Below are 17,492 nucleotides of genomic sequence, written 5' to 3' on the forward strand. Positions count from 1 at the left end.
CTTAAGTCAAGGACCCGGTGCCCTTGATGGCGGACCCCGGGTTGTGCACAATTTCAGTTTGTTTTTTCTTCTGCAATGACGCTGGACAAAGAAAACTTATTTGTGTGTGCTTGTGATTTTTTTATTTAAAAAAAACCTTACTGTCCCAATAAATGTTGAATACAGGAACCGAGTGGACTAGAAACCAGAATACAGGAAATCAAGTAAATGTAGCTAAAGGCTTGTTGGAGGAGGAGGTAGTGACACCGACCTGACCTTTTATAAACCCCTGGGATTCCAGGGTGCACGCAAAGGGCTGAGGATGCACGATGAACCACATTGTGTTGAGCTTCCTAGTGATTAACCTCTCTTTTTCTTTCTCCCTTAGATTGTACAAACTGTGCCAGCCTCCACCCGCGGACAGCGACCCATAATGCACTTGGGCTCTATAAAGTGTCTTCCTATGGCTGTGGAGGTCAAACCGCTCCAGAGAGTCCTCTACCTGCCCATGAAGGAATGACACGACTGAAGGCTAACTCTCTCTTGTTGACCTGCCATTAGATCCAGGTTTTTCCTTTGTAATGTTCAACCCATGGACGAATATATGTAAATATAATTTTAAAGCAGTACATAGTCAAATTAATACTATATATTTTTTTCTTGCTATTGTACCGAATAAGTGTGCATTTTTTATTCAGCGAAAAAGCATCTCAATTAAATATATAAAACCAAAACAAAACATTTGTGCCTTAAAATTGCAAACTAAGTTAGATTTGAAGGAATCAATCAATGCCGTTGTCACGTAGCAAGCTTAAAATGATCTTGTTGTTTCCTACAGGGCAATATTTTCATTTCACAATAATGATTTTTATTTACATATAAAGTGAAGTCATATCTGTTGAGAGGACATTATTGGATTATAATCTGACATGTTTCGAGTTAGCCATTCCATTTATTCGCCTTTCCTCTGACACATCATCGCTTCACTGGTTCGACTGTAGAAGAACTTGGTGGATTGAATTGTGTACCGTTTTTATATGATCTTGTGTTGTTGATAAGCCTGTAAATATTGATGTTCCGTTAAAAAAATGACAGAAAGAAAAAAAGTTTTTCTGCTGAGGACGGAGCCACTATATTGTTGAACGCATTGTTTGGATTTCATAAATCAGTTTATTCCACTGCAAATTGATGTTGTGTGATAGTAACCTGACACAGAGATATTTTTTCATTGTTCATCAGTATTAACACGTCATAGATTAATGGCTGTTTTGAGCTATGGAGTATATTCTGTTCTTTTGTATTGGCATTACTCAGGATATCATTTTGATGGTTTTTTTTTTATTTTGAATACTTATCAACCTAGCATTTGCTGCATTGTTGTAGAATGGAAGTAGTTTACTATGCAAACAAGTCGTATTAAAAAGCTGAAACAATAAGCTCATATTTGATAGTTTCCGTGAACCCTCTTTGCGTTTGTCATTTTTTATTAATTACCAAATTGAACAGCATTCCATATATGTTCCTCAAAACAGCAATGCTATGTTTACAGAATAAATAATGACAAAGTAAAGTCAAATAGAAGATGATCACACTGTTTAGATCCACTATACACTATACATTATCTTCTTTTCATTTATTGTGATTTAGTTTGTCTTTTATTTGTAAATAATACTACAAATTTACTTAAACCTTAAGCCTGTAAAATGAACGCACATTATTGCATGCATGTAATGTATGAGGAGGAGCGCAGTGTCACAGCCCAGGAGGTGGACCAACCATGCAAACCAAATCTCTAAGTCCAGCCTTGTTTTATTCTACACTCAGTGGGTAGTGTGGAGAAGTGCCCCCCTAGTCGCCTTCACTCGGGACCCCAATAGGCTGCATGTAATATATGTGATGGGGCGGTAGCGGGGAACGCACTTGCAGCCAATGAACAGGACGATCTGCAATCATTCCCTGACATGAGTTGTACACTACCGGGCTTCGGAGGGGAGAGAGCCTAGTCAGTGAACCTCTCGCCTGCTAGTAGACTGTATGTGTGCAGGGGATGAGCCACGGATGACTGGACCGTCCGACCAAAGGAGAAGTAATTGAATTTCGTGCAAGCTTCCCGCAAGGCACAGCGTGTGTGTCTTCATGGCGTCTCCACAACAGTCAAGGATTCAGTCGTATCTGGAGAGCAATAAGATCGGACCCTTGTTTGAGGTGAGTGCAGTAGGTTGTCTTAGGTTGTTACCAGGGGTGTTGTAGAGTAGGTGGTTGGTAAAGGGCGTTGGGGTGGGCACACTTGTGTTGTATCTGCTTTAATCTTGAGTTTTGCCTCATCATTTACCCGGTCACCTTATAGGAGCCTCACTCGCGAAGGGATTGGTTTTTTATTTTATTTTTTACAATCGAATAAAACTACCAGCGTGTACAACTAAAAGAGATGATCGTAAAGGGTGTTTCTACTTTAGTTATTCGAGCGAAAGGACTGCTTGGTGACATGCTACCTCTCTGAAAACGTCCCACTAGGCTGCTACAGGAGGACACCGCAGTAAAGTTAATTTCATATTGGTTTGCTAGACGCGATGTTGAGCCATATCTGAGGTAGATTGAGGGCAAAACATAATTTTTGCACCTACTAACCGATATAGCATCGAGCCAACATTTGCCATGATTTCATCACCTCGTTATATTCGTGTTGTCTGACTTAACGAGCAGTCTTTTAGTCCACAACAAGTTTTGCATCTCGTATAACCTCTGCACCGCTTTCAGTACTATTCAGCTTCATTTCATTTAGAAAAAGCTTGGATAGGGTATTGGCTAGGGACATACTCGTCTTTTGTATCGGTAGATGCAGAAAGCATCCCAGCAGGGTGGCTGGTTGCTTGGTGTAAGAGAGCTGTTGTAATCACCTTGTCTTCTCAGCATGGCTTTAAAGCAGTCCTCTTTAGGAGGAGGGCGTGACTGATCTGTTCCACTAGAAGAATGACCAAAATACACCCATAATTAGACCATACATGAAGCTATGTCTGGATTACTCAGTTGTTTCTACATAGATGCCTCTTAGTCGCATAACCATTATAAATGTCTGTGTGCCTGTTTCTATTTGTGTGTGTGTGTGTGCCAAACCAAAATTAAACATCAGCACTTTTTGATGCCTACTGCGTACATTTACATATCACTGTGTCACAGATGCAAAAGACAGCCAGAAAGACACACACACACACACACACACACACACACACACACACACACACACACACACACACACACACACACACACACACACACACACACACACACACACACACACACACACACACGTAAGTAGGCTACACACACGCACACAGCCCAAACATAGTATCCTTCATCTCCAGAATGTGGCTGCTGTTTCAGCACCGTGGACAGCTACCTCTGTAGAGCTGAGCGTGGGACGGCAGGGAATAAGTGCAGAGTAATGTACCGGCTAGGCTGTGTGTGTACTATGATGTGATGATTATGAGGTCTACAGTGCCTTCGTGAAACACAGAAAAAAACTGATTTAGGTGGAGGTTGAGAATTCTCCGCCTTTCAACCTCCACGTGATTCTGATCGTAGGTTTTTCTTTCTTTTGTCAACCCTTAGATATATATACATACTATTCCGAAGTCTTATTCCTCTTGTTCAACACATTTTCTTGTATCCCGCCCGCTTTTCCATCTCTAACCTTCTCTAAAGAACTGTCGAGTGAGAGTTACCCCGAGATCAGAGATTCTATTTACTCTAAAGTGTTTGTTCACTGACACAAGCATGGGACAATGATGAGCGTAGCAACCTTCATCTAGGGGAGGCTAGTTCGCACACATGACGTGGTGATATACCGCTGTGGCTACAAGTGCACACACATTGTATGTCACCAAAAAGCAATAAAACATACACAATATAGGCAATATCTCCCGCAGAGCAGGTCAACCAAACAGACGTAGATGTGTTCCATCTGTATTTGAAATGCTCCAATATACCGATGGGCGGTTTCTCCGCAATGTCTGCTGTGTGCCGTCGGCTGCGAGCGTCTTGCAGGCAGGCTGGCTTCTGGTTTCTCTGTGCAGGACGGAAGTGGTGGCACTGAGTGCATATGAAATGTCCCACGGGTGTCACCGTCCCTCCCTCGAGGCCGGCGTGGCTGCGAGGCTGGTGCCGATGAATCCTAAAAGGGATAAAGCAACGTGAACGTACTATCTCAGCCAAGATAGTGTCACATGGTTGAGGTGATGAGAGAGGTCAAAATACCTCATTTATATATTGTACATTTCTTTTTTCCGGGGCCGCATAGATGGTGGTGTGGAATTTCTCAGAATTCTGAGAGTCCATGCTAGGAAGCATTCCACCATGTGGTGCTACACACACGCGGGACAAGACAGTGCAGTGGCGCTGCTGGTCTATAGATGCTGCACATTGGATTGCATGTGTGCACTGGTTGTTCCTTTATTTCCGTCTTATATCGTATGTCACTGCCACAGAACTTTGCTTTGCATCAAAGGCTCTTCTAAATGACCAATAAATCGTAAAACCCTCATAAGGGACACAATAGAAAATCAAGCATAAGAGAGACATTAATCACCCCTCTGTTTGTATGTGACGATGGACGCACTGACATGATACACATGCTGTGGGTGCGTTCAATAGACAACAGGATCGGCTGTGAGAGAGCAGCAAAGTAACTGAAGGAGTGAAAAGGAATTCCTGCTTCTTTATTGACTCATGCTTGACAGGCTATTAGGGAGGGACTTAAAGGCAGGAGGGATATTGATTGTTTGATTGATTGAGGATGCGATTAGCTAGCTGGTGGTCTTCAGGGGGAAGCCTCCCAATGAAGTTCAATGATCCGGTCAATATTCCGTTGTGTTCGGAACGCTTTACCTGCGATTAGAGGCCATGAGCCAACCAGCTGAACCTTGCACCTCGGTTTGCACGGCTGTCTTGGTGTGATACTCTCCCCTGCCCTGCGGTCGCTTAGAGCGAGCAATCGCACTTTGGTCCCGGCACCGCAACACAGCTGCCACATCAGTGGAGCGGCACAGCGGGGGGGGGGTGTGTGGTGTTATACGAAGAGCACTCATTTACTTACTGTGATGAGACACCGCAAATTTTTTCCCTCAGAAATGATTACTCCCCAACCCGGCCCGGCTAATGAAACGGTGGTCTCACACAGACCGCTGAAGCCGTATCGTTGTGGAATAGCCTGTCACAATAATTGAAGTCATTGTGCTCTGTATTAAGTTCTATTTATATTATGTTATCTTTTCTTTTTGGCTGAATATATGACACTCGGAGCAAACACGAGTATTGAACATCATTCATGCCGTTTACTTTTATTTGGCTGTTAACTATTTTGCAATGATTCCCATTGATAATGGGACCCATGAGTCATATATTCCCTCATATAGTCCTTTATGAGGGAATCGTTTTGTAAGGGCTATTGTCTCATATTTTAATGAGGTCCTTTTATTTAACAGGATAAATATCAACAGTATTCCATTAATTGTACATTCAAGAAATTACATATATCATTTTTCTCCTTCTAATCTACTGAAAGCAACGCTGCAGCCTCGTTCCCGAGACTTCCTCAGGTTTAGACGTCTGTGTAACAGACCCAGGGCCCTAAAAGCTCCTTACGTTCACGCTGTCGCCACCTCTCCACCGGTTCAAACCCCTTATCTCGCAGCGTTCCTCGCTGGGATCTGTCAATCAGCGGTTCCTATGTAGGCCAGAGACCATCCCTCGGTGCATTGAACCCCGCTATGCACAACGTCGGAACAGAAGAAAACCTCCCCAATTGATCTCTTAATGTCGGAAACGTTGTTGGGTTTCATCCGCGGCGCCATGCGCTGCTTTGATAGCCCCTCTCAGAGTCCCGTTGCAGGCTGCTGCCTTGGCTGGTTCCTCAGGGGTCTTCATCAGGGGCGCCATTCATTCACAGGCGTCGAGTCTTTAATCACCACCTGCTTGTGTTACTGCGTTGTGAACCGCTTGTTTGTAGCGCACCAAAGACGCCCAGGGAGGATTTACAATCAAGCCGTTTTCGCTTACAAAAACACAGTTTCAGCCTCTACTGCATTCGCAGTTAGGGTTGGATGCTGCTTGATGCTGAAGCTTTTACACTTTGTAAAATGTTTGACGGCGTACAGTGTGGGTTAAATGGTAGCTTGTGGCGGCACCTTGTGTGACCGTCCACCCACGTCATTTTGAAGTCCTCCTCTTCATACCGAAATAGCGTCCTGAGTCATGCTTTCTACTGTCGTTCATCAGACAGTGTCAGCCAAACCAGTGAACGCAGATCGAGTCATGAATGAGCTGGAAGGGGGTTAGCCGGTTAGCATCTTGCCCGAGGAGACCGACAGCACAGGTCAGTACAGGTAGCCTGCAAACATCGGGGTCCAAACTCAGGAACGTTTCCACTCTGAGTCGAGCAACCTACACCCCTACACCACCCTGCCCACTACGACTGCTGATTCTTCCCCCTGCGAAGTGGAAATAATTGCCACGTAGACCCTGTGGTGGAGGTCCCGGCCACGGCGTTCACCTGGGAATGCGGGCCCGGCATTATCCAGCCTCAGCCGGATCAAGTGATTCGGCGACTCCCTGTCCGACCTGCGGGACGCAGATCTCTCAGTCAACGGCGGGTCGCTCAGTCAGGCAGAATACACGCATGTAAGATGCACGCTCCTACACACGGCGATGCATGGGTGTGTACACACACACGCACATGCTGCTATACACACACTGAAACGCACACACACACACGAACACAAACAAGCACACGCGCACACACTCACTCACTCACTCACTTATGCATACACATAAAAGCACACACACACACACACAAGCACACGCGCACAAACTCACTCACTTACTCACTCACTCACTTAGCTATACACATATACACAAAAACACACAAACACTTAGCTACACACACACTCATTGATGTACACACACACACCCACACAATCGCCCACTCCCTTTTCCTCGTAATTTATTGGAGGCAGGGAAATCGAGCTGCATATGCCTGTCATTGTAATTATGTTATCTCAGTGTGTGTGTGTGTGTGTGTGTGTGTGTGTGTGTGTGTGTGTGTGTGTGTGTGTATGATGGTCCCCCTAGCTCCTTGTGATTGACAGATGTAGATATGTCTGTCTAGTATTGTGTCTGTCTGGTCCCATCACACCCAATTACTAATGATTTCTAATTTATGAATCGTTTCCCTGTTCCTTCAATAATAATGGAAAGTTGTCCGTATACAGATACCTCACTGAATGCTGAAGTCCTCCACCTGCATTGAATGAATGCAAAGTTACTAATGAGCTTAGTCTTTCCTTGCTACACCTGACTACAGTTCTGTACAGATGTGTACCGGTGTACTTCCTTCCGTCGTTACATGTTGATCACTGTTGATCTGAGACTCAGTAAAATAGAATGCAACTTTCTTATCCAGCCTTGGCCACAATTGTGCTTTTGGTCTCAACTTCGCGTCATTGGACCAGTACATTACGTTCAGACTCATATACTGTAGGATAAATGCATACACATGTATCATGTCCCCAAACACGACAGTGTAGTGAATCGTAGCAGAGATTGGGTTCAGTCCCTGGTGTCCACGACCACCCACAATGCCTCCTGGCGCCTTAACGATATGTATCTCATATTCCCTGTTGCGTCGCTTTCAGATAAAGTGAGTCCTTATCTTAAATAGCATTGTTTGATCGTTTCAAAGCGATGTTAGGGGGATCTGGTGTCGGGCTGCGATGCTGCTGGGACTACCACACAGAGGGGCGCACGCAGATCCGTCACATTCCCCGCTAATCAAAAGCTTTGCACCGCTGCTAAACGACAGATACGTCTTGGGTAGCTACCCAGAGCTCGCTCCTCTATTATACACACGCCGCACTTTGAAATATTCCCCCGGTTTCAAGCCCCTCAAGTCTTCATTTTGTTTTCAATCAAGGAGCTCTTCGGAGTAAGCGAATACAGAAGCCGCGGAGGCAAGCCACACGCCATTGAAATCCATTTCAGGGGTGTTTCCACTCCGTAATTGATAAAGACAACTGGTGTGAAAATCGAAAACAGCTGCCTCCTGCTGAGGTGCCAGAGAGTGGTGTAAGACGAACAGCGGCTGAGGATTTGTCAACAATTAAACGCACCCCTTACGACGTGATGTGGTGCATCGTGAAGGAGCCGTTGAGCTCTTGGTCATAAAAAGAAAGACAAGGTTTCTATGTCTCATTTACTATTCTTACACGTCCTTTTTACACGCTTCTTAAGCTGGCTAACGACCGCACCGAGTGTGACGACCCACAGTTAACGGGCCTCAACGTCTCACCGTTGAGACCGGACACTAAACACGCACAATGTATTTGGCGCTGGTCAACCCGGCACACCTTTAGTTTTTTAAAGACATCTTTAAAGGTGGAGTGATTAGTATGAGATGGTCAGTGGACCCCCGGCCTCCTCCTGCCAAGCCGGGCCCCCCCCCCTCCTCCTGGGGGACCCTGGAGAGACGAGGGGAGCAGACCGGCTCAGGGGTCAGCGAGGAGGAGGAGACACACACACACCAATGTGTGCCTGTGTGTGTGTGGGTTCTTGTGGGTATGGGCATGTGTGCTTGTTTGTGTATGCTTATGTGTGTGTGGCTGTTCTCGTGTGTGAGTGTGTGTGTGTGTGTGTGTGTGTGTGTGTGTGTTTGACCTTGTTCAAACATGGTTTACATGTTCCTGCTCCTGTGAGTGCTTGCGTTCGTGTCTGTGTTTGTGCTTCTGTGTGTTTGCTACAATGGGTGTGCTTCTGTGTGTGTGCCTGCGAGTGTGAGAGAGCTTATGTATACATTGTGTGTGTGAATGCTTGTGCCTTGGTGTGTGTGTGTGCTTACTTATGTGCGTTCATGACTATGTGCATGTGTGTGTGTGTGTGTGATAGAGCATGTGCGTACGTCGGCCACGTGGGTATGAATGCTTTTACATGTGCGTGTGTGTTCGTGTTCATAAATATCTGCCTCCGCGCATGCCTTTGCGTGTGTGTCCGTGTGTGCGTGTGGAGTGGGTGGTAATTGCAGCAGTAGTGCGCACAGGAAGGGGCGTGGCGGTGAGACTGCAGTGTCTGTGGACACTAATGGAGTACTCATGTCCTGACGCGCCACTCTGCGGGGCGACTGCAGCATGTAATTGATAGTCACGCTCATGAGCCGAGGAACACGCCTTCGTACTTAACCCCACGCGCGTCTCAAGACCACCGAGTGGCGCAGAAGGCGTTCGTTTTCCCCCTAAAGGAAACACCTCGGCGTTCATGTATGGAGGAGGTGCTTTGTTTTCCCCAACATATCAATTTCAATCCTATGTTTAGCTCCATAGCATAGCTCATTAAAACGCCCCGTGTGTTTTACTTAAGGAAATGTTCCATAGCATTTCTGGTGTTATGGACAGCGACTTGCCTCTGTGTGTGTGTGTGTGTGTGTGTGTGTGTGTGTGTGTGTGTGTGTGTGTGTGTGTGTGTGTGTGTGTGTGTGTGTGTGTGTGTGTGTGTGTGTGTGTGTGTGTGTGTGTGTGTGTGTGTGTGTGTCCCAGCCAATGCTGAGGAAACATCAACACTCATGTGAGGTGAGTTCAGCTCTACCGTCAGCGGTACTCTCCGCTACCCTCTATGGTGCATGTTAGAGATCCTGTCCTGTACAGCACAGCGAATGTAACCAATGCACCATAGATGTCTGCAGGAACAAACAGTGATGTTGAACAGGGATTGTAATTAGTGTGTGTGTGTGTGTGTGTGTGTGTGTGGGGTGTGTGTGTGTGTGTGGCTCTGTGTGTGGCTGTGTGTGTGTGTTCCACTTCATGAGTAGAGGTTGTGTTTGCTCAGGATCTGAATGTCGACAAAGAGCATCCCCTCCTCTCATGTGCCGCCTGATTCAAGGTCTGGACCTCACCCAAACCTACATCCCTCCGCGCCCCCTTCTCTCTCTCTCTCTCTCTCTCTCTCTCTCTCTCTCTCTCTCTCTCTCTCTCTCTCTCTCTCTCTCTCTCTCTCTCTCTCTCTCTCTCTCTCTCTCTCTCTCTCTCTCTCTCTCTCTCTCTCTCTCTCTCTCTCTCTCTCTCCCCCCCCCCCCCCCCTATCCCTTTCCTTCTATTTCCATCACTCTCTCTCTCTCTCCATCTCTCTCTATCTATCCCTTTCTCTTGCCATTTCTCTCTCTCTCTCTCTCTCTCTCTCTCTCTCTCTCTCTCTCTCTCTCTCTCTCTCTCTCTCTCTCTCTCTCTCTCTCTCTCTCTCTCTCTCTCTCTCTCTCTCTCTCCCCCCCCCCTATCCCTTTCCTTCTATTTCCATCACTCTCTCTCTCTCTCCATCTTTCTCTATCTATCCCTTTCTCTTGCCATTTCTCTCTCTCTCTCTCTCTCTCTCTCTCTCTCTCTCTCTCTCTCTCTCTCTCTCTCTCTCTCTCTCTCTCTCTCTCTCTCTCTCTCTCTCTCTCTCTCTCTCTCTCTCTCTCTCTCTCTTCCCCCCCCCCCCTATCCCTTTCCTTCTATTTCCATCACTCTCTCTCTCTCCATCTCTCTCTATCTATCCCTTTCTCTTGCCATTTCTCTGTCTCTGTCTCTCTCTCTCTCTCTCTCTCTCTCTCTCTCTCTCTCTCTCTCTCTCTCTCTCTATTTCTCTCTTTCTCGATATCTCCTACCCGACTCATCTTCTGCTGTGTCGGATGATCTCTTTCTCTTTCTCTTTCCCTCTCTCGCTCTGTCCTCCTGACCCTGTTATTTTCGCCAATAATCCATCCTCCTGCATCCTGCATGAAGCAGGGCCTCACCTCGCATCACCTCCACAGTATCAATTCTTTCATTGAGAAGAGGCAGCTAAATCAATAGAAGGCATTAGCCTCTCATACAGCAGGATAGAGAGAGGGAGACGAAATGGAGCAGGAAACCATCCAGCTTTCCATCTTCTGGCTGTTATACTTCTGGCAGGTATTGTGATGGCTGATGCACAGACAAAGCTTTGTTTTTTGACCATCTGCTGTTCTCTGGAATATTCCTCGGGCGTGAATAGTCGAATGCTTCGGATGGCTTTTCGCATCTGCATACACTGAATAGCTGGTGGGCCTCAAAATGAGAAAATCCCTCAGCGTGTATCTAGACAAGCTATTATTTATCTCTCTTCAATGCCAGTAGATGGTTAGGTGGTTGGGAGTGGAGGTGGGGGAAGGGAGAGCAAGTACAGCTTATATTGGGCTTGGGGGGGGGGGCTTTCTTTTACAAACTTTCACTATTTTTGATGATGATTGGTTGATTGTCCACCAATGGGCTGCTGCCAAGTCATGGCTGCATCTTGATGCAGGGTCTGATGAGTTACAAACACTCACACATTATGTTTGTGTGGACTGAGCTATTTCCTCCATGGACCTTTACTTGTATGATACTTAATCTCTGATATGAGTTAGTCTTGTTCTAAAGGGATGAGATGGATCACATTTTTTATGATGTAATCATCTTCTTCCATAATGTTCTTTTAATTAAACTATTCGTAATTGATTTTGTTGCTGTGATAGATGCCTTTTGTTTTCTGTTGTCCTCATCTGTTTATTACAGACAGAAATAATCTTCTTGCATGAGTAACCTTTACTGATGGCGCACTGCAAATAACAAAACACAATTTTCCTTCTTGTGTCTTCTTCTAAATCGAGACAATACAAAGTCTTTCAAATAGAAGGACAATCTCTCGGACCGATTGTCTTCTTGTTGTTGTTGATTCAGAGACAGACCTGTCCCCCCTATGAATTCTTACTTGTGGTGAATACCAATAACTTCCCTACTCAACCTTCGGGTTGGTGTAATAGTATCTCTCTCTCTCTCTCTCTCTCTCTCTCTCTCTCTCTCTCTCTCTCTCTCTCTCTCTCTCTCTCTCTCTCTCTCTCTCTCTCTCTCTCTCTCTCTCTCTGTGTGTGTGTTTCGCTGTCTTTCTCTCTCGTTGTTGTTGTTTCGCTGTCTTTCTCTTGCTCCTTCTCTCTGTCTGTCTCTCGCTCTCTCTCTATCGCTCTGTGTCTATGTGTCTCTGTGTGTCTCTCTGTCCCTTTCTTACCTCTTTCCTTTCGCTTCCTCACAATTCAATTCGGAAAAGCTTTACTGGCATGGAAAAGCAACATTTACAACACCATCTCTCTCCGTCTCCTCCATGGTGTGAAGAGGTGGTCGCCAAGGTGCAGGCTCAATCTGAGCTGGGTGCATGGCCTGGAGGGGGGGGGGGGGGGGGGGGTGTGAGGCAGTGTGAAAGACATGATTACTGTCTCCGTCCCCTTGGAGGTAGTCCTTGAAGGCTGACGAGGACGTGGGCGTCTCTTGGCCGCCTGACAGTCTGTTACGAGGCATGGAGGAAACTGATCCTGTATTCCATGTGTGGACCCGCTGGCTGATGGACGGACTGCTATCGTATCCATCACCGTGCATGTGGGTGTGGAGGAAGTGTTTGGGAGTGTTTGCCTCAGGGATGACATCTGAATGGGTCCTCAATCTCTTGTTGTTGTATCAATCATGAGGTGTTTGGGTGTGGAGGTTGAAGAGTTTGGGACTAAACGGGTCCTCACAGTCCTGTCATTGGAGAAATTGGATACCCAAACACGCACACGTACACTTGAGTGCATATGGGCGCACACGTACACATACATGCACGCACGCGCCCTTATGAACAACCAACACCAACAGATAAACACACAGACAGACACATACACATATACGGTATGTGTTTATATGATTATTAGGTATTCACAGAGTTTCTGTGGATACCTGTTCCGATTTACATATACTATATATCTTTATCTCTATATGATGGAAGTTCTGAATTCGGTGATGAATAAAGTATCTATCATCATCATCATATATTGGAACGAGCTGAACTACCAGTATCCTCCCCTCCTTGCCCTCTTGTGAATGCCAGCTGTAGCTAGCTACACTGAAACACCAACCTCAGACCTTTCTTCTATCTATGCTATGGCTAGGTAGCCAACGAAAAAGAGAAAAGCAACAGAAAATTGCACTTCCTTCTTTTCGCCCCACCAAAATAAAGGTGTCAGGAAGTCTCGAGGACTGTGGGGATGTTCAACCAAGCGCCGTTTATAGACCTTCCGTTGCCAGGTTAGCCTAATTGCCCAGCGGAGCAACTAAGGAGTAATTACCCTTTCTGCATCTCAGCGTCGTTAGTGGGTCCTAATTAAGAGCCGTGTGTGTGTGTGTGTGTGTGTGTGCTGCCGCCATTGCCGCCGCAACCCCCCGCCGTTGTCAGGGAGTGCGTTGTTGTGCGGCAGGGGAGGGGGGGAGACCCTCTTCTTACGGGGACAACCGAGCACCGCCGTGGCTGTGTAGGCTGCACGGTGGTCACCACTCACAGCCCACGGTGTGGGGCTGGGGGTACTGCATGGGGGAGCACTGGGGAGACTTCTAGAGGCAACGCCTTGTCCGAGTGGTGCGGCAGGAGCTCAGGAGGTAGAGCGGGTTGGCTGGTAGACGCACGGTTGCTAGTTCGATCCCCGGCTCCTCCTATCTGAGTGTCGAGGGTGTTACTGAGCGAGGGGCCTCACCCTGACCGCTACTAACACGCCGGCTGTCGCCTTGCATGGTTGACTCCGTCGTTGATGTGTGCATGTATGGGTGAATGTCGATATTATAAAGCGCTTTATAAATGCAGTCCATTTACAATGATGTCCCGGATTAAATGGTCTGGGTTTGAACCTGCTACATCTGCTCTGTCTGTCTGACACCTCACCCCTACCTGCTCAGTAATGGCATGTGTTGGTTTGATTGTTGTCGTTGTCGTTTTTCATTGTTGTCGTTGTTCATTTGGATCAAATTGCTGCTACATAACTGAAGAAAAGGGAAAATAGTAAGTTTTAGTATTACACTGCAGTGCTGCAACGACTGCAGCAGAGCTGCAAATAAATAAATAAATACAATTAGCTCATAGCACCAATGTTGCAGTGTTGTTAGACACCCCTGACAACACTGGTTCCAGCGCAGGCTGTCTCCTATTGGTTGAATCAATGTTTTTGGGTTAGGTCACTCTCTAACGTTTGCATGGAAACTGACACTTTCACCTTATCCAGCCTGATTGGACTCGCTGTCCAATAACAGAAGGAATAGTGCTGGGTTGTGTTGGGTGATGAAGTGTTCCCTCTGCTCCAGTAGTTAACTATGCTGCCGTGTCTCTCAAAGCCTTCCTTAATACTCCCCTGGTTACAAAATGTCTTTTGCACGCAGGACTGTCCTCCACAATAGTTCACTGATTAGCCCTCCTAGCAAACACTGTACGAACAAATTATGCTGTTGTTAAGCAAACAAAACCATGCGCAGGCACAAACACGCACAAACATACACACACACACACACACACACACACACACACACACACACACACACACACACACACACACACACACACACACACACACACACACACACACACACACACACACACACACATGGTTGTGCTTGTGTTCCTTAAGCACTCCGAATTCAAGCAGAATTTGTCGACCCAATGTGGCTCCAAAGTGTTCATTAAAAGTCGCAGCGTTGTGCCGGCCTGTCATCAGCTCTGTGTGATTGTTCTCTGTTGTGTTCTGCCTCTGTAGGAATTGATGACCAAATTGATAACTGAGACCCCAGACCACCCTATCCCTTTTCTTATTGATCACCTGCAGACCAAGCAAGGCAGCCCTGGCAGGCTACAGAGGACTCTGTCGGGCTCTGCAGCGCTGTGGGCTGACGGCTCGGCCGGTGGGTGCACGGCACACACACACACACACACACACACACACACACACACACACACACACACACACACACACACACACACACACACACACACGCATGCACACTGACACACACACACGCATGCACACTGACACACACAAACGCATGCACACTGACACACACACGAACGCATGCACACTGACACACACACACGCATGCACACTGACACACACAAACGCATGCACACTGACACACACACTGGCACACATGCATAGACACGCAGACACACAAACACAAAGACATGCACACAAACATATACATATTTGCACGCAGACTCACACACACATATGCCGACACCAACACACACACACACGCACACACATTTGCATGCACACACACGAGTACAAGAGTAACTTTATTGCACAGCTGCACAGGCTGCATTGTAAGTATTTTATCCATTGCATTGCTATTCCTGAATGGTAAAGTTCCCATTCTTAATGTCCTTTGCTTTCTAGCGGAGAGCAAAAGCACTCGAAGGGAGTGCAGGAACTTTGAGAAGCCATGGCAGGTACATCCTAAAAAACCCAAGAAATCTAAGAGTGACCTGGCCATGTCCAGTATATCCCCCCCTTCTCCAGAGTCCAAATCACGTGAGTATCTCAACCATGGTGTGACATTGCTGTATTGTTTTAATTTTAGTTTGGGGCTGTTCTCTTTCCTCGACTCGACTTTAAGAACACCCCCTCTGCAAACTTTCTCTGGCACATTTAGTATAGTTTATCACTTACAGATATCTCTCACTGTGACACTGTCTTGTCACAGGAATAGATGAAAGTACCTCACTGTCCACGCTTCAGTGGTCCCCTGTCAACCCCATGATCTACCCTATTCAACCTTCAGCCTATGGGTCACTTTTATCCAATGTGCCTTCACTCAGATGCATCACTCAGGATCGGTCTAGATTTTCCGGTTGAATAGATTAGATTAGATTAGATTAGATTAGATTCAACTTTATTGTCTTTGCACAATTAAGGACAACCAGTAAAAAAAAAATGCAGTTTAACATCTAACAAGTAGTGCAATTATTTAAAACTGCTTTTCCTTATAGCAGTGCTTAAATAAAAAATGCATATGACACAGAATGCAGAGAATCCTCATATAAATTCGAGTTCTGAGAAATCAGACAGTCCATAGTCAATAAATAGAATAGGATATAATTTCTTGTCAGTGTGGTGTCTGCTAGCCTTGTGAAACCATCCTGATTTTATTTATTTTTTTGTTTCGTAAAGATTATCGGCCTGGCCTTGGCGGGCAGGAATTGGCCGCTGCCTCACGTTGTTAAAAATAAAACTCCAGCCAATCAGAGTGACCCTGGTGCTTTCACTCGCTCTCACCGAAACATCGTCGGATCTAAGAGAAGCCCTCCGTGCACACTCCTCTTCATCCCTTAACGTCGTTATCCGGTCTACCCCCGGATAAAACCGGTTTTGAAAGCTCCGTATATTGCCACACTTTCCTCCGACGCCGCCATTGTGGTTTCAATGCGACAGACCCCAGTGCTCCTTATTCACGAGGAAACGAGACCCTCCCTGCGCCGAGCGCTGATTGGTCCACTCATTCTGTGTGTAAAAAAAAAAAAAAAAAGCTTTCAGCGGGATGGAGGGCAGATCGATTCCTCCGAGGGAAGCAGAATGTGAGCTGGGCGAGATGGAGCCCGGGGTCTCCCCGAGGCGCGGCAGAGGGTCAGGACGAGAGCGGTTGGCAAGGAGCCGTTCGGAAAAGCACGAGTCCGGCTGAATAATTCAGCAGCGGGCTCGATCCGTGCCAGAAAGGGAGCCTATTTCAGTCAGCGGGGAGGGGGGTGTGTGAGTGGGGGGGGGGTCCGGAGCCGGCGTCAGACAGGAAGTAGTTTGGAGCGTAATGGAGGCAGAACAAGAGGCAGGGACATGAGTAAGAGGGAGAGGGATTCACGCGGACACGTGTCCCGGTAGGTGAGGGGGTGTATGGGCTGCTCCGTGATGGACGGTGTCTCCTGCTGCTGAGGAGTGGGACCGAGCCAGCCTATAGACGGAGGGGGGGGGGCGGGGGGCGTCTGTGTGTGTGGATGTATTTGTGTGTCTGTGTATGTATAAATGTGTGTGCGTGTGTGTTTGCATATATTTGTGTGTGTGTGTTTGTGTGTGTGTGTGTTTATGTAGGTGTGTGTTGTGTGTGTGTGTGTGTGTGTGTGTGTGTGTGTGTGTATATATATATATATATATATATATATATATATATATATATATATGTGTGCGCGGGTTGAACGGGTTGGATCAAGAAATACAACAGAACAATACTGAGAGTGTGTGTGTGTGTGGGTATGTGTGTCTGTGAGCCAGAACATCCCTATGTCGTAGCGTGCAGGGAAACACCCTCGCAGTGAGCTGCCTGTGCATCCTAATCCTATCAAGGGTAAGCGAGTATGGCGTACGCTGATTAGCATACAATGTTCAAACGCCTGTTCTCCGTAAGAAGCCAACCATCCCCTGGCTTATTAGCTTTATTCAAATACAGCCATGTCAGAGCGTAAGACCATTAGATACGGAGGGAGTAGCAGTCTGTTTGATGCACACTATGTAGGCATTTCCTATTTTAAAGCCTTGTGTCTATAATGTGTTTTGCGGCAAAACCAATTGAAAGTTTACGTTCTCTCTCTCTCTCTCGCTCTCGCTCTCTCTCTCTCTCTCTCTCTCTCTCAATATGTCCGTCTCATCCCCTTCATGCATTATCCATTGG

The 17,492-nt window shown here is 46.6% G+C and overlaps 2 protein-coding genes across 2 annotated transcripts in view; both read left to right on the top strand.

The window, feature by feature from the left end:
* The window catches only part of prex2 (phosphatidylinositol-3,4,5-trisphosphate-dependent Rac exchange factor 2), a 117,212-nt gene extending 115,790 nt beyond the window's left edge, over positions 1 to 1,422 (top strand). Inside the window, exon 41 of the mRNA XM_030348986.1 lies at positions 368 to 1,422. Coding sequence (XP_030204846.1) covers positions 368 to 413 — 46 coding nt within the window. The 3' untranslated portion in view covers positions 414 to 1,422. The remainder of the gene's footprint in view (positions 1 to 367) is intronic.
* Positions 1,423 to 1,810: 388 nt separating this feature from the next.
* The window catches only part of c23h8orf34 (chromosome 23 C8orf34 homolog), a 70,306-nt gene continuing 54,624 nt past the window's right edge, over positions 1,811 to 17,492 (top strand). Inside the window, exons 1-3 of the mRNA XM_030349620.1 lie at positions 1,811 to 2,184; positions 14,597 to 14,741; positions 15,233 to 15,367. Coding sequence (XP_030205480.1) covers positions 2,116 to 2,184; positions 14,597 to 14,741; positions 15,233 to 15,367 — 349 coding nt within the window. The 5' untranslated portion in view covers positions 1,811 to 2,115. The remainder of the gene's footprint in view (positions 2,185 to 14,596; positions 14,742 to 15,232; positions 15,368 to 17,492) is intronic.

Source organism: Gadus morhua, chromosome 23, assembly GCF_902167405.1.
Source record: "Gadus morhua chromosome 23, gadMor3.0, whole genome shotgun sequence".
In the NCBI taxonomy this organism is placed as follows: domain Eukaryota; kingdom Metazoa; phylum Chordata; class Actinopteri; order Gadiformes; family Gadidae; genus Gadus; species Gadus morhua.